At 35.2% G+C, this 17472-nt stretch overlaps 5 protein-coding genes across 8 annotated transcripts; 1 reads left to right on the top strand and 4 right to left on the bottom strand.

The window, feature by feature from the left end:
* Nucleotides 1-1386: 1386 nt before the first annotated feature.
* Nucleotides 1387-2812, top strand: LOC125216100 (uncharacterized). The gene is made up of 2 exons (XM_048117722.2): nucleotides 1387-2457; nucleotides 2587-2812. Exon 1 carries the CDS (start codon nucleotides 1779-1781, stop codon nucleotides 2436-2438), a length of 660 nt encoding a protein of 219 aa, XP_047973679.1. The 5' UTR covers nucleotides 1387-1778; the 3' UTR covers nucleotides 2439-2457; nucleotides 2587-2812.
* A 729-nt stretch (nucleotides 2813-3541) lies between these two features.
* LOC125216101 (uncharacterized) lies at nucleotides 3542-5842 on the bottom strand. The gene is made up of 4 exons (XM_089066340.1): nucleotides 5505-5842; nucleotides 5375-5427; nucleotides 4427-4564; nucleotides 3542-4351 (listed from the first exon to the last, which is right to left on the bottom strand). Exons 1-4 carry the CDS (start codon nucleotides 5668-5670, stop codon nucleotides 3740-3742), a joined length of 969 nt encoding a protein of 322 aa, XP_088922466.1. The 5' UTR covers nucleotides 5671-5842; the 3' UTR covers nucleotides 3542-3739.
* Nucleotides 5843-7371: 1529 nt separating this feature from the next.
* Nucleotides 7372-10417, bottom strand: LOC125209372 (uncharacterized). The gene is made up of 5 exons (XM_048108970.2): nucleotides 10027-10417; nucleotides 9898-9950; nucleotides 8359-8499; nucleotides 7688-8247; nucleotides 7372-7614 (listed from the first exon to the last, which is right to left on the bottom strand). Exons 1-5 carry the CDS (start codon nucleotides 10196-10198, stop codon nucleotides 7581-7583), a joined length of 960 nt encoding a protein of 319 aa, XP_047964927.1. The 5' UTR covers nucleotides 10199-10417; the 3' UTR covers nucleotides 7372-7580.
* Nucleotides 10418-13102: 2685 nt separating this feature from the next.
* LOC148931087 (uncharacterized) lies at nucleotides 13103-14396 on the bottom strand. Its single transcript, XM_089066715.1, is given in 4 exon segments — nucleotides 13103-13390; nucleotides 13482-13643; nucleotides 13884-14120; nucleotides 14373-14396. Coding segments are annotated over 4 exon segments (528 nt in total). The 3' UTR covers nucleotides 13103-13285.
* Nucleotides 14204-16950, bottom strand: LOC125210833 (large ribosomal subunit protein uL6m-like). Of its 4 annotated transcripts, none has more exons than XM_048110438.1 (4): nucleotides 16811-16950; nucleotides 16694-16724; nucleotides 15819-15899; nucleotides 14204-14793 (listed from the first exon to the last, which is right to left on the bottom strand). In XM_048110438.1, the coding sequence occupies exon 4, from the start codon at nucleotides 14776-14778 to the stop codon at nucleotides 14470-14472; it is 309 nt and encodes a 102-aa protein (XP_047966395.1). In that variant the 5' UTR covers nucleotides 14779-14793; nucleotides 15819-15899; nucleotides 16694-16724; nucleotides 16811-16950; the 3' UTR covers nucleotides 14204-14469. The 4 variants fall into 4 exon arrangements, with proteins under 4 accessions (XP_047966395.1, XP_047966393.1, XP_047966391.1 ...); XM_048110436.1 differs by having other exon boundaries at nucleotides 15819-15896; XM_048110434.2 differs by lacking the exon at nucleotides 15819-15899 and having other exon boundaries at nucleotides 16811-16942.
* Between the last annotated feature and the right edge of the window lie 522 nt (nucleotides 16951-17472).

Below are 17472 nucleotides of genomic sequence, written 5' to 3'. Positions count from 1 at the left end.
CCTGACTTTGTAACTTTCTATAAATAGAGGCATTTAATTAACTCTTGTCTCTAGCTACAGCTCATTCCTAATTACATTTGTTCTCACTTAAGTTGTATCTTCTCCAATATTCCTCATTAATTTACAGAAACATTATCATCAATATAACTATTATTAACTTCAAAATGTATATATATGGATAAAAAATCTATTAAGTAGTTATATTGGGATATGAACCCTCGTCACCCACTAATTATAATTAATCAAAATCGATGTACTGGATTAGTTTGGACATAACAAAATTGAATCAACTTTACTCAATTTGAATTAATTAATCTTCATATTACACTGAGATCTTCAATTAACTATTCCATTCTCATGTAAAATTTGTTTCCGAAAAATTGTCACAGCCCTTTATAGTAATATACTCATATGCCATATAGGCTATAGCTTTTTTAACCTTCTTTAATAGTACTACTACTATTATTTACAAAATATGTCATTGTTGAACAAAATTTACTTAAAACACATTTTACCAATAAAATGAGATCCTTATTCTATTTATATATCTCTCCAAAAACAAAGTCAATAACATTAACATTATTAAAATTCGTGACAGTTAAATATAGTGGCTGATAGCTAGATTGGGGACAAGATGTATAATTAGTACTCCGTTAAAACATAAAAATTATCGACCTCCTCTTAGCTAAATCCTCCTGGCCACCAATGGCAATTAGTGATCTGCGTTTGAAAGCAATGTGGCCTAATCCACGCCATGTCGAAACAAAATTAATTAAACGAAAACGAAAGTTATAATCAATTGGCTTAATTTTAATTTCATTCTTAGAATTCTTTTTATTTTAGAGTATTTTTGGTCGAGCTTATAAATTTCATAAGTTTGTTCAAAAGAATTTACAAGCTAGCTCTCCATAAAATAAATTTTGACAACAATTAGTTATAATTAGCTCTTTGAACATTAAGCACCCTCTTAATTTATTTATCATTTAGTTAGAAAGAATTAAGTCATAAATCTTGAATGTTTACAGATAAAGATGAGTTTTTAGATGTTAGAGATTGCAAAATGACGAGAATGAACTGTCGGTTAAACATATGATATGCCAACTTTCACATCATCATTTCATTAATTATTTAATTACTTAAAAAGGGAAAACTATATATGTACAATGTTTCCGAGTAGATAAGTGTTCAAAAATCAAAACTAGTGTATCCATATTAGGTGAGTAAGACTGATTGTCGTTACAAGCAACGATTAAAGTGACAAGTCAAATAAATAAAATCCAGCCAATCTATGCTAAGTAGACTATATGGAGTACTCTATTATTTACTCTCTTTCTCTCTCTCTCTTAAGGAGATGAAAGACAAAGATTGTTCGACATGGACATACGTTGAAGCCAATGCACAGTTTGTTGCTTTTTGTACTCAAATGGAGGTGCAAAGATACATCTTTTACCCACACACACATACATATGCTTATAATTATATGTATATTCATCTAGCTATGTGTTCACAGCTACAATCCAACTGCATACCCAAAAAACTTTGTTGATATCTTCGGTGCTATGAGAATTTTGTCCCCATTTTCCCACTACGCCCATCCCCCTTATTTTAACCACCCTTATTCATCTCTTTCTTATTCAATTCATCTCTTTCTTCAACGCCATTACTATACCATATCATCTTTCTTCCCTTTTATTTTCCTTTTTTTTTAAAAAAAATTATCAACTTTGCATTTATTTTAACCTTTAAATGAGATTTAACCTTTAAATGATACTTGTCTCATGGCTCCCTACCTCGGACTCACGTCCCTAACCTCCTCCTTCCCAAATTCAAACCAACCCCAATCACATTTCGCGATGCGGAACAACAACAATCAGGCATCTCCAGACGAAGACGACGATTCGTGGGAAGTCCGGGCGTTCGAGGAGGACACGACGGGCAACCTGCTGGGCTGCACGTGGCCGCCGCGCTCCTACACGTGCACATACTGCCGGAGGGAGTTCCGCTCCGCCCAAGCCCTCGGCGGCCACATGAACGTGCACCGCCGTGATCGCGCCAGGCTGCACGAGGTGCCTCCGCCGCCGCCCCTCGTCCCCTCTCAGCCACCGCGGATACTTATCCAAACAGGCCACGAATTCGGCGCTGACGGATTGTGCCTTGTTTACCCTTTACCAAACCCTAATTCCATCATTTTCCCTAATTACTCAATTCCTCTTCAACATTTCGCCAACAATACATTTAAACCTACTGAAACGGCACCCAACAGTGTCGTTTCCTCCCTCTGCCACTCCACAAACACTGAACCATCTGCATCAAACAACAGCAACGACAACAATAACAGCAACATTCGAGGTTTGGACGAAAACACAAAACACTCAGCCGAAGAGGAGGAGATAGACCTAGAACTCCGGCTGGGGCGGAGGCCGCACCCGCCGCCATGACGGAACTTTGATTTTACTTGTATGCAATTTTCCATTTTTTACTTTAATTTTTTTTCTCAAGATTAAATTTTATAGAATACCTCGAGGTTTTTTACGAGTGAGCACTGTTTCATTGAATTGATTGATTCAATATTTTTGTTTGGTATAGTGAGGAATGATGATTTGGAAAGTTTGGAAGAAGGGTTAGGGCATGAGTAAAAAAGAGAGATAAAAATTTATATACTGCAGCTAGGGTTGGATTGGCAGTTGATAAAGGTTGCAGTGCAGTGTCATTTTCTGACATTGATTTCTGAGCATCGATCGGTATACACTATACATACATGATTATATTTACTACGGTATGTGTATGTCTGAACGTAAATAATTTCCGTGGGGATTATTTGGCTTCTTGCTGTCACTTCTCATAGCATCGGGAACGATGACATTTCTAATTATAAATTAATCCTTAAATATGTGTTGATTTTTTGTGTTTAATTCAATCGATTAATATATGTCCTTAAATAAAAGTATAAAACCTTCCTAGAAAATACTCAATAAATTAATAATTTGGATAAAACAAATAATTTCTTTAGTGCCATTTCAAGTTTTGGGCACCATTACGGAGTACTTTCCTTATATACACTCCTATTTAAGGTCTCGTCTAATACAGATCTACGGATCTACCCTTTCACTAGCAAGTACTCCTAAGTCCTAATTAATTGAAATTTACAACCTTTAATCGCATGTAATTGCTGTATTGAAGAGTCACTCTCCTCCTATCATATAACTGATCTCCCAAACCCTTCTAGCTAGTGGCATACAATATACTAACACTTCAGTATTTCATAACATGATTAAACTGACCATTCATATTATGTAACTAGAGATAAGTTTTCAAACTAATATCAAAGCATTGAAAACAAAATAGAAAGAAAATCAAATCTAACCAACCAAATGCAATAAAAACATAGAAATTTCCTAATTCCCAAAGAAAAGGAACCAGAAAGATAATGAAAGAATGATATCTACAAAAGAAAACAAAATAGAAAATCTAAAGAAATATTGATGAATAAGAGAAAGAACGCAAATTGATTGAGCAAGCCGTTGGTAAGTATTATTGACACTTGATGATATATCTGAATGAGAAAAGTATAGCATTTTGCTACAATCGAAACAACTAGTAAAAGAAAATGCTATGTATCTGTGATGGATGATTTGCTTACATTGTAAAACAAGTAGAGTAAAGCTCTGTATGTTAGCGTTTTGCTTACATTTTGATGGAGTCAACGGCACAGGAGTATCATCATTCATCACCAGAATCACTATAAAAATCTGAAGAAGGGAGCTTCATTGCAGGGTTGGTTAGATGAGGAGCCCCCGCCTGCGAAATGGGAAGGTGGTTTAGATGAGGAGCCTTTGCTTCCGTTGCTCGATGCAAAGTGAGTTCCAACACTGGAAGGTGGATTAGGTGAGAAGGGTTGACTGATGTACTGTGAAGGGTCAAAATCACCAGAATCACTTGAAAGTGGATTAGAGAGGGAGCCTCCGCCTACGCCTCCAGACGGTAGATTAGACGAGGAGCCTCCGCCTCTGCTTCCACTGCCCCGTTTAGAGGGAGCTCTTAAATCAGAACGAGGTGGATCAGATGAGGAGCCTCTTCCTCTGCCCCTGCCCCTGCCCCTGCCTCTCCTTCTACCTTTGCCTATGCCTCTGCCTCTGCCACCGCCACCGCCACTGCCACCGTCACCCTTGGCATTCGTGAATCTCCCCACTACAACCTGAATGGGCGTTGCAGCTATAAGCTTTCCATGAACGGAACCACCAAATACAGAGTAATCCGTCTCAGCCAATGACACCATCAGCCCCTCAGTTTGACAAACCTTGCTCTTCGATACTGTGAAGCTACCTTTTAAAGACAGTATGCCATAACATCCCTGTCAATTCATCAACAAACCAGTTCATTTTCAGGCACAAGAACGATAGCAATACATGACAATTACATTTACAACCTTAGGAACGATACGGATAACAGAGCTCCCGTTATAGCCTATGTAAACACTAGAGATAGAACCAGTAGCAGACAAAATGACCACTGTATCTTTCCATGATCCTTGTTTTGTAAAAGCTTTTATCTTTGAAACAATGTCCTACAAATATGTGAAACCAAAAGCATTAATTAGACGACAAGAGTCATCAAGCATAAGAGGCCGGTCGACAATGATTTTGTAGGAAACAACAAATATGAGAAACCAAAAGCATTAATTAGACGACAAGCGTCATCAAGCATAAGAGGGTCGAAAATTGAGAGATTCCTTATGCGGACCATTCAAAAAAATTCTCCCTAACTTGCATTTTACACATACACCATATTTGGTTGCTATACACTACCATGCGGTAAGGTAATACAGATTCTATGAAGCAAGGCAACCAATTATAGCACTTTAAAAAAACTTTTCCTAGTGAAAAAAACTACTGTTCGTGAGATGTACATTACACGGATTGCATTAAAGCATACATAATTCAAACTAAAAAGAGCATATCGTTCCAGGACTACTCCTGGTGATAGAAACTGAACGATCGACTTCTTAAATCAAAAGCCACAATCCACCAAGAACGCACTTAATTCGCTAAGTTTAATACTAACATAAACTGGCCACATTCTCTACAAGAAGGCACATGCTAGTTTCTTTCCACATTGCTTAGCAACAACAGCCATCGACCATAAAAGCACGACTCCAAACTTCTTAACTGAAAAGCGATAATTCACCAAGAACGCACTTAATTCCCCAAGTTTACTAACATACACTGCTCACATTCTGTACGAGAAGACACATACTAGTTTCTTTCCACAATCGCTTAGCGACAAAAGCCATCAACCATAAAAGCATGAAGTCCAAAATGCTATCAAAATCCAGTTGCGCAATAAAGAAAAACAAGGCAATGAACAAGAAATGTACCTCTCCGATTTCAACCCTAAGGACAGAGGGTCTTAAGTCGATTCCTTGAATTGCTGGCCTCCAAAAGAGAAAACATTACTAAAAAGTTTTAAAAAGTAGCGCGAAAGGAAGGAAGAATAAGAGTACAAACCGAGAATTTCAGGAGATTGAGAAATAGGCCCTTGTTGGGCGGGCGTCGGGGAGAGGCCTTGGGGAATGGGGATACCTCTATTACCCCTTCTTGGGTTTGGGCGGCCCCTTAAGCCATCAGTGTGGGCACCTTCAATTCGGGTTAGTTCAGCATCAAATGGATTCATACTGCGATTGCGAGAATCTCGGAAAGCTGTATCGAATCAGGAGAGAAAAATGCAGGTTGATTCTGGAAACTGAATTTGTGAAAGAGAGTTGATTTGGGGAGTATATATAGAGGAAAGCTGAGCGGAATGCAGGTGGAATTGGAAAGAGACGATGGTTGAGGTTCAAAAATGGCGGGGGTTTTACAATTTGGGGTTTATCGTTTTGCATTTTGCCGAATTTGTATCTCAACGAATTAACTGAAATGAAAAACCATATGATTTTGAATGAGATGACTACTGCATCAATTTTAAAAACCAGTTGCATTACCAGCAATTTCACGAGAGAGAGGCCCATGAAATTTTCTAAAAATAATAGTAATAATAAATTAATCACAATATTCAAATATTTATATACTAATACAATCACTTCATAAATTTTTTTCTAATTTTCTATCTTCCGAAATCATTGCATTAGTAATTTTTTTAATATAGGAATTAAGTAGTCATTTAATAGTACTTAGTTGATTTGCAATTCTATTATTGCATGAAGATTTTTTTAATAAACTTCTGAAAGAACTCTTTCTGCGCAACACACAACTTAATTAACAAATAAATTAAAAAAGAAAATTTCATTTTTCCTTATAGAATCATCAGCTAAGCAAGACCTTCAATCTCTAGTTTGTGGAAATTCTTCTATATTCAAATTGAAATCAAAATGCAAAAAGTTATATCTCTAAGATCGAACATGTCATGCGTAAAAATAAGTTTGTGACTTCAACGAAATATTGATAATTAGAACTCTTAACCTTGCATGTCAATCATGGAACAAAATAGTTCGACTCGATAATATCAGAGATTCTCCATTTTCTCAATTGTACATCTTTCTCTAATCTGAAAAACACTAAACTTCCTTAAAGTTCAAAACTTACACACAATCAGTAAAGCATTCTCTAATTACATAAATATAATTAAGTCTCCCTTGTGGCTTGCATAAATAACTCACATTTGCATCAAAATCATAATAAGGAAACTTTTAACACAAACATGAGCTATGAGCACGGAACGATTTATACAGACACACACATTTTTACTACGGTATTGCTGTCTCACACCATTCCATTTGGCTTCTTGCTGTCACTACTAATAGCATCATTTATAAATAACATAAATTCATCCTTACGAAATCTGTGTTGATTTTAATCGATTAATGTCCATACACTAACACTTTCATAGAAAATAATAATTTGGATAAAACAAATAATTTCTTAAAATTTTGGACACCATTCCATTAAATTATAAGATACTAATAATTTTAAAAATTCCTAATATATGAGTATTTACTACTACCCTTCCACTAGCATTATCTCCAACCTTTAACCGCATGTAATTGCTGTACTGTAGAGTCACAACTGATCTCTTTCGCATCCCACATAATTGCATAACATATTAAAAATAAACTAATATCAAATTAAATTACTACACCTTTAAATACTATAGTAATTATTTAATTTTAAAGTCGCACTTTATTTTATAACATGATTAAACTAACCACTCATATTATGTAACTAGAGATACGTTTTCAAACGTACGTACTCCTATTAAAAACAGAACAGAAAGAAAATTAAATCATACCAACCCAACAAAAGGAATAATAATGAAAAGAATACTACTAGAAAACGAAATAGAAAATTTAAGGAAAGGGAGAGAAAGACTAGATATTGATTGAGCAAAGTATTGACACATGGTGATATATCTGAATGAGAAAAAGTATAGCATTTTGCTACAATCGAAACAACTAAAAGAAGAAGCTGTGTATCTGTGATGGATGATTTGCTTACATTGGAAAAACAAGTACAGTAAAGCTGTGTATTGGTTAGGATTGAATCAACGGCACAAGGGTATCATCACTTGAACCATCTGAAGAGGGAACTTCAATGAAAGGGAGTTCCGCCTCCGCCTCTGCTTCTGCAACGGGAAGGTGGATTAGATGAACTGAAAAGGCTTAAAATCACTTGAACCATCTGAAAAGGGAGCTCACAATTTGGAAGGTGGATTAGAGGGAGCTCCACTGCCCTTTGCAAAGGGAGCTCTCCTATCAGAAGGAGGTGGATCAGATGAGCCTCTGCCTCCGCTGCCCTCTGCAGGAGGATGTGAATCAGATGAGGAGCCTGAGCCTGATCTTCTGCCCTCTGCAGATGGGGAACCTCTGCCTGCGCCTCTGCCCCTGGCTCTGCCTCTGCCCCTGGCTCTGCCTCTGCTCCTGCCTTTGCCTCTGCCTCTGCCTCTGCCTCTGCCTCCGCTTCCACTGCCCCTTGCAGAGGGAGCTCTAGAATCAGAAGGAGGTGGATCAGATGAGGAGCCTCCGCCTCCGCCTCTGCCTCTGCCACCGCCACCGCCATCACCATCGCCACCCTTGGCCTTTGAGAAGCCCCCAACTATAACCAGAACGGGCGATGCAGCTATAAGCGTTCCAACAACGGTACCACCAAATACAGAGTTATCCGACCTGACCAGTGACACCATCAGCCCCTCAGTTTGACAATCCCTGCTCTCCGATACTGAGTAGCTACCATTTAACGACAATATGCCATAACGTCCCTGTCAATTCATCAACAAACCAGTTCATTTTCAGGCACAAGAACAATAGCAATACATTACAATTAAATTTACCATAAGGAATATCATAACAGAGATTATCAGTAGCACAACCTCAGGAATGTCACGGCTAACAGAGTTCTTGTCAAAGCCTATGTTAACAGTAGAGACTGAACCAGTAGCAGACAAAATGCACAGTGTATCATCTTTCCATGATTCTTCTTTTGTCAAATCTGTGATCTTTGAAACAATGTCCTACAAATATGAGAAACCAAAAAGCATTAATTAGACGACAAGCGTCATCAAGCATAAGAGGGTCGACAATGATTTTATAGGAAACACCAAGAAATGTCTAAGAGTACTAACCCAACGGACTCCCTTTTCTTCATACTAAAACAAAATATTAATAGCTCTAAACTCCAATAGCAAACCAAAAAAGACCTTCAAGTCTTGTTATTAAAGAAACTCCAAATGTAACTTAATCCTCTATCCTCGAACAGTCGACTACTCCTTTTAAACCACAATCACCAACACAAGACATGAATGATAAATAACATTCTACTTTATTAGATAGATTCTTTTAACAAATTTAGGTATTCTCAATTCAATGTCAATGACATTTATGGGTTATCAGAGAGAAGATATGCAACTATGCTTAATGGTTCCATGTCCATGCAAATAGTGCAGAGAGAAGATTACTGAAAGAAATAAACATAGCCTAAGTGCAATAAGCAGAAAGGAATTCAGAAGAGTTGAACTACATCATCGACCTAGCCAATTCACATAACATATTTATATGAAGTTCTGCCACATGCATTCACTCTACTCTACCTAAAAAAATTTACAGGTGCACTAAAATTATGCAAAAATCTTTGAACCCTCATTAGCAAATGGTTGAACGTGGAGTAGTAAACAAATCTTATGTATAATAATTGAGAAATTCCTTATGCAGACGATTCAAAATTAATCAAAACTTGCATTTCACACATACACCATACTTGGTTGCTATTACAAGGTAACCAATTATAGCACTTTAAAAAACTTTTCCTAGTGAAAAAAAAATATTGTTCATGAGATGTGCATACATGGATTGCCATAATTCAAACTAACAAGAGTGTAGAAACTGACCGATCTGACTTCTTAAATCAAAAGCCATAATTCAAACTAACAAGAGTGTAGAAACTGACCGATCTGACTTCTTAAATCAAAAGCCATAATTCACCAAGAATGCTCTTAATTTGCTAAGTTCAATAGTAACATAAACTGGCCACAATCTCTACAAGAAGGCTTAGAAACAACAGCCATCAACCATAAAAGCACGACGGCCAAACTTGTTAACTGAAAAGCGATAATTCACCAAGAACGCACTTAATTCGCCAAGTTTAAAACATAACCTGGCCACATTCACTACGAGAAGGCACATGCTAGTTTCTTTCCATGATTGCTTAGCCATTAACCATAAAAGCATGAAGGCCAAACTTGTTAACTGAAAAGCAATTAATCACCAAGAAAGCACTTAATTCACATTCTCTACAAGAAGGCACATTCTAGTTTCTTCCCACAATTGCTTAGCAACAAAAGTCATTAACCATTTTAGAAGGCCAAAAGCAAGGAAATAGAAGCTTAAACAATAAAGAAAAACAAGAAATGTACCTCTCCGATTTGAACCTTAAGGATATGGGGTTTTAAGGTGGTTCGTTGAGGTGCTGGCCACCAAAAAGAGAAACATTACTAAAAATTGAAAAAAGTAGGTCGAAAGGAAGGAAGAACAAGAGTACAAACCAAGAATGTGAGGAGGGATGGCAGAAGGCGTTGGTTGAGAAGGAGGGATGGCAGCAGGCGTCGGTTGAGAACGAGAACGAGAACGAGAACGAGAACGAGAGGGGTCTCCACCATCCTTTTTTGGGCGGCCCCTTCTCCTCTTGGGCTTGGGACCTTCAACTGGGAAATCCATACCGCGATTGCGAGAATCTGTATCGAATGCAGGTTGATTTTGGAAACTGAATTTGTGAAAGAGATGAGCTGATTTGGAGAGTATGTATATGTATATATATACAGGAAAGCTTGAAGCGGTTGAGCTTCAAAATTCGCGGGGGTTTTCCAATTTGGGGTTTATCGTTTTTCATTTTGCCAACGAATTAACTGAATTTCCCTCCCCAAATGCAAAACAGAATGCTTTTGCAGTTATGGGAATTTTTTTACGAGATATTGGGATTCGTCGCTGTCACTATTTATACAAAATTTGGGTTATTCTATCTCTATACATAATTTCCCTTTTAATATCTATCTCTAATAAATTAGCCTACAGAGCTATATGCTCCTCGATTCATTTTACACCTAAAGACATAAAGTTAAACATATTTGAAATGGAATCAAGGCAGACATAATTATTTGGACAACGACAAAGAGACTATATCAAGTGTTAGACACATTTAAAAATATGTTTAAAACAATCCTTCATATATCTCAACTAAAAATAATGTAAATCACACTTTTAACAAAATAATAAATCGATAACTCATAATATTCAAAACGTCAAAATTATGACCATAAAAAAATTCAAATGATAAATTACACAAAATATTAGTACATTAATTGGTTGAATTAACACTATGAATAATATAGCCCTTTTGAATGTTGTAACGTTGATCTTTATTTATTGTACTTTTAAACGTGGCTTATTGAAATATGAAACATCTATACTATTTTTTATGCTACTTTACAATTACCATGTTGCAAATTTTCTTTTTGTTGGACCAACTAATTAGAATCAGTTACACAGTCTATTGCTAATTGAGAATTCATTTAGAGTTACACAGTCTATTGCTAATTAAGAATTCAGTTAGAGTTTTGTGCGGTAATGAACTTTTTGTATGACTAAATTAATAGTATTGAATTATATAAATTGTTTGATTGCTTATGTTATATTTAGGATAATCTTAATTTGAAATGCTTGGTTGATGGATTAAAATTTTCATTACAAATATTATAATAATTTTTGAATCACTTTTTTAACTATCCAATTAAATAAAATATTAACAAAAGTTAATTAATTATTCAGAATAAATAAATGACAATAATATAAAAAGCATTTTAACAAAATAATCTCATTAATCTCACTCAGCAATTCATATCAATAATCTCATTAATGACCAATCAATTCTATAATTGATTATGTTTATTATTTTGGTAATTTCGAAAATTTAGCTTTCCATGAGTGAATTATGTTGTTGATTAATTTTAGCACTTTTAAAAATTATACTTTTTATTCATCTTTAAACTGATTACACATCTCATCACTTCATCTTAATTACCCAAAAAAACGTATTCCCCATGATTGTATGGTCAACTGGTTGAAAAAAAAAAACCAATTTCATATAATATAATAATATTTTAATATACATCTAATATTTGGTTAATTTTGGAAGTGGAATAATCTAATTCTTCCGATTGGTATATATTTACCCCAACGATATCAATATTATTAAGTGAAAATTAAAATATTATAAATGATGGTAGACTTTCCATGCTAATATTCAATTAGTTCCATGATTCCATCACTTAAAAATCAATCAATAATAAACCATTAATCAAAAAACAAAGAAAAAAATATATTTAATTAGGCTAAAAAATTCCCCCCTATCTTCTATTATACATGCTCTAATACGTTTCTATTTATCTTCTCTCCCAACATTTTCTTTCCGCCTCCATTATTTGAATAACCTTCATCTTCTTTGGTAATCTTTTCTAGCACTTCCATTGTCATACGTTGGCGTCATTTTTTTCATCCAGTCAGTTTGCTTCCATTCGCTGGTAAGAACTCCAAACAAAAATCAATCACATATATTATATTGTAACTTTGTGTAAACACAAGAGTTCATGATATAAAATTATGCAAGAAGTCCACTATTGAAAATCACAATATTATAAAAATTCATGGACTATAAAATTTCACAAAATACTCACCAATTTCAAAATCAAATTCAGCAATTTGCATTCCATGTCATTTCTTCTTACTTTTATTGTTGGAATTTCGTTGAAAGAAGACGTCTTGTGAATGAGTATTTATAGAGACTTGTTTTATGTTGTATTTCATACTGCAATAATATCAATCAATTATGGTCAATTGACGTTTATTTTAACGTTCATTTCTCTATTAAAATTTCAAATCAAATGCACCAATAAATTATGTAACCGATTGTGGTGTAGTGGCAACATTAAATTGCTTTAATTTTGCATTATTATTTTCTAAACGCCCATAACTATTGAATATTTAAAATCTTATCCAAAATTTTTGATTATTTAAAATAATGGCCAAAACTCACCTTTTATATATGTATAGATAATTGTGATATTATTTTCAATTTTGCTCGAGTTTTAACCTTCGTTTAGGGGGATTACAGTCTTTTTGTTCTTACTTTAGAGTTTGGATCTCGATCATCAACTGACTATATTTAAATAATTTAATGCTAACATTTTTCCGTATCACACAACCAATGATGAAAATCGACTGATTAAAAATCCAATTTGTAGTCGGAGAAATCAATCCACAAATAATAGAATTGAAAATTGTAAGTGAAATTCGGAAATCTATCTGTCCAATTCTTTCCTCTGAAAAAGTAAAATTTTTACTTGTAATCAACGATAGTGTTCATGTGAATCTCATATTTTTTTTCCCCCAACAAATAGTCTATAGTTAGCAAAACTGATAGATCTTTATTTTTTGAAGCATAGAATTTATTACTTCTATGTTTAACCAATATCTTACACAATAAAAGGCATTATAGTCAGATATATAACACCTTATCTTATTTCTTAACATATATCCAAAAAGTCCTTAACATAAGTGCAAAGGATGTTATAATTTCTTCTTAATTAATGCAAAGGAAAATACAGTATTTAATAACCCGGTAAACATATGATTACTATCTGCTATGCTAGCTAGCAAATTTTAACATGAAATATCAATTCCAGCTAATCTGAAACCTCTTATTGGGAAAAGAAAAATAACAGCAATAGTAATAAATTAAGAGATGACATCTCAACAAACTGAGGTGAAGTCACGTTCCCATGGCAATTCCATTGATTCATGAGATGGATTTTGATCTACACTCCAGTTTGCAGGAATTGAGATTTTCTCCTTCACCTGCATATATTACAACAATTAGTGTAACATATATACAAAAAACATAGTTATAATGAAGATAACTGTAATTAAGCTACAACGAATATAATACCGAGTGAAAGGCTAGTTTGAAGGAGTGTGTGTGGTCTTTCATCTGATTCTTGAAGTTGTCCCAAGAGCTTCCACCTTCCTCGCATGGCTTCTTCAAGGAAGAATTAGAAGCAGCGTCGTTCCGGCTCATATCAGTTGCCATTGCGTAATTTTTATATATTTCCTATAGATTATTTAAACAAGATCAGAAAGTAAGAGAAAACAAGAACCTAATAAATACCAAAACAGGTGGAGAATTTAGGTTACTTGCAGGAAAGGAATAGGTGAGTAGTGAGAGAGATATGATAGATTGGTGTATATAAGATGATAGATCGACTTGCTCTGCAAGAAAGTGGGATGAATTCTTGACTTGGTAAAATCGCATGAGTAGAAAGTTAGGCCAACATAATCTTACACCAACAACACACATACCAACAAAGTATTTCATTCAATTTCATACATATATAGTGTACGTGGACTGCACGACAGGTTCGTCGCCTTCAGGATAGTCCAGAATTGCGTGAGAGTTGTGAGTTATGGTTATCCACGGAAAGCGTTTTACAAACCTGAAATTTAACGGGTCACAAATATTAACCCGGGTCTGGTGAGAATACTTTCCATCAAATCTAACATGTGGGAAAGCATTGATTAGGCCCCGTTTCTAGTCTTTTCTACACAATCAAACGTGCCCTACTTGCAAGATACAGTACTTTAGATGCAAAGTATAAAAATAAGTCAAAAGAATTGCTAAAACCAAATACTCCAATAAGAAGCAAAGTATACAAAGTCACAGACCCAGCCGAAGATGCAAAACAATATGGCTGATGTTTTCGACTCAAGAAACAGCAGCCTGTTGAAAAGGCCCGATCTAATCTAAGTTATGAAACATAGGAAATATGGAAACATTCTAAACGTTTCTCCTCAGTGAAAAGAACATTCAGCCACAGCACTAATTTGCTTATCAAACTTGATATCTAGAGTAGCATATGCAGAACTGCGAGCACCACAGCTTATTTTGATCTCTTCCCCTCCTTTTTCTTTATGACCTCGTCGATGTACATGATACCTTTGCCCTTGTAAACTTCAGGAGGCTTGCAACTCCGGACTGCAGCAGCAAATTGATGCACCCTATCCTTGTCGATCCCAGTGCAGCATACTACGTTGTTTTTGAAGCAGAATACGCGAACTGCAGGAGGCACAGCCAGTTCCACCTCATGGCTATAGCCAAGTTTTAGGTATAGGAGTCGGCCTTCGGCCTCTGCTCTTGCTTTGAAACCAACTCCAACAATCTTGAGAAAGCGGAAGAACTTAGCCTCCATCAGGAAAATTTTTACCTAGCAAGTTAAGAATAAACATGAACAACAATGTATAATAGATAGAATTTCACATGTTGTGATTGCTGATGTCTGTTTGGGGGAAAGCTGAAACGAAGCACAAGTGATATGCCTCTTCATGAGGCTGCTAGGGCATATGAAAGTTAACATTTAATTTAAGTAAGTTGAAATGAGAAACAAGAAGGCCTTACCAGTTAACACACACACACCCTCACCAGCATAAAAAGATTAACTTCAGTTTCTTTTCATCCATGAAATCTCCCCTGATCTAAGTTACGTCAAGAAATTATTTTCTAAGATTTGATCCTATTCATTTAGATTCCTCTCAATCCTTGAACAAACCGAGACAAATTACAAACTGTCACTCTCATAGAAGAACAATTTTAGCTCACTCAATCCCTAAGAAAATGAAAGAAAGCTCAAACTATTACACTGAGGATGTCGATTAGATTAAAGAAATGATTTCTAAAGCCCAATAGATATATTATCTACACAGTCCAGCGTTTGGATGTTATAAACTCTTTAAATGTACATGACCTACACAAACATGGTATTAGTTCATTTCGCCAACAACCCAACCAATAAGAAAGCAAATATATAAAAAACTTTAAAATAGTGTTCCATAAAGTGAAATGGCGTTTCTCATCAAAGATAAAATTTCGAATGTCTTTGATGCCAAATAAACAACAAACATCACTGTAACTAGAACATGGCCCCTTCAAAAGGTTATTCGAGTCTGAGAAAGCCAACAAAGTCACCAACTGCTAAAAAAAACATAATGCAAAGATGTGTCGTGTATTTCAGCATTAACAACAATCAAACTAGAATCACAAATAAATTCAAGACATCGGAGAAGTTTGTATTCTAAGCCCAGTAAAAAGATTTACAAGTCTGAACTATGTAGGGGGGTCAAAGTGCTCATTGTAACTGTAGAGAAGTATCTTCTATAACATGGCGAGATGGGTTACAAGCATCTAAACATACTAGTCATGAAGAGGTAAAGTTTCAGTTTTTCTCTTTCTTACGACTTTTGGCTGCCCAATAATCGTTCATGTTGTAAAGACATGGTCTTGGTTGCAAAAAATGCCTTGAGTGCTCAAAGACTGCTGCAACGAAATGAAGTTTCTTAAGATTAACAGAAACCTTCAGATAAGTATTCTTTATGTTGATTAAAAACTCTATATTGGTAATTTAATGCCAAAGGAGTAGATTATTTCTGTACAATTATGTCCTTCATCAATTTGATATCATTTCAGTCTGTTTCCTATTTTTAAAATTGTGATATTGCACTGACCAGATATATGCTTTCTACAGTACCTAATGTGCCTTGAGAATATAATAAAACTTACGACTAAGACCTGAATATTTACCAAAGGAAAGACTCTGCAGCAATACTAAGCATTGGCAAGGTTAAATAGATTCTAATTTATTTTATTGGGCAAGTTTGTCCGTCAAAAAAACCTAGGCTTTGTAAAGCTACAGAAATCCAATATTAGGTTCACTCAAAGAATGGCAAGAGAAAGCATACGCATGTTCACGTTATCCTAATAAGTTGCGTTCAGCTTACATACCATTCCATTCAAACGAACCCCATGTATCATCATATGGACATTTTATCAAACAGTTAATCCGCATGTATTTTTATCGCACTAAACTTATGAATCCTCAGCAAATAGCGCCGTATCAGCACATTACATTAAACGAAACACACCAAACAAAGTGATTCTAAATTTTACCTAGGATTTTGCGTTTGAGTTGAAGACAAATCCTCAAAAATGATTTAGAGGTTCATTGATAAAAAAAAAAAAAGATTTGAGTCGTACCAGGTAGAGAAAGAAACACTACTAATCTATATAGATAACCAATTAACTTAGTTAAGAGCGGAGAGAGAAGGGCATACTCGAAGGAATTGGGAAGAAGAATTAGAGCATCTGCAAAACCCAAAATGCAGAAAGAATGTTACTCCAATGATACTGCAAAATAAATTTCAAATTTTTGTGGATTAGAAAAAAAATACTCCTAGGAGAGACAAGCGGCGCGGCGGTTCTGATTTCTGATCTCAGATTCTCAGTTTTATGCATTCCCTCTTTGGCAAAACTATATGAACCATTTGAAAATAAGTATCTACTATCATAACTCGTACAAAATGTTTTATTTTACTCCGTATCGGTAAAAAAAAATTTAAAGTTTATATAATTATAGTACAAAAAATTTCATTCGCAATTAATTTAGTATTCCCTCCGTCCCATTGAAGATGACTCACTTTCCTTTTTAGTTTGTCCCAATCAAGATGACCCATTACTTGAAATGGAAACCCATTTATCTCTGCTTTATTCCCTCTCTCTTACTTTACTTTTTTCATTTAACACACAAAATAAAGTTGCATAAAATCCCGTGCCGTCCAAGAAAGAGGTCATCTTCCTTGGGACGGAGGGAGTACAATACATTCCATTATTTTTGTTTGAATGACATTAACTCTTTGTTTGGCAGCGGCTAATGACTTATAAAATTGTCCATTGATCAAAATCGAGTATAGCAGTCGACCCTCCTTTCTCCAATTCATGTGACTCCTAATATTCCTTATCGGGTTTTCTGATAGGCGTTCTTTATTGCGATTTTTATGTCAACACTCTGCTAAAAACTATTGATGTTGCAAGTAGTTTGCAACATCGTGCCTTG

Source organism: Salvia hispanica, chromosome 3 (assembly GCF_029641045.1).
Source record: "Salvia hispanica isolate PSC_SH4W2 chromosome 3, Shi_PSC_v1, whole genome shotgun sequence".
Lineage (NCBI taxonomy): Eukaryota > Viridiplantae > Streptophyta > Magnoliopsida > Lamiales > Lamiaceae > Salvia > Salvia hispanica.
Note: the sequence above shows the minus strand (reverse complement) of the source record. Positions and strands in the feature narration are given on the sequence as shown.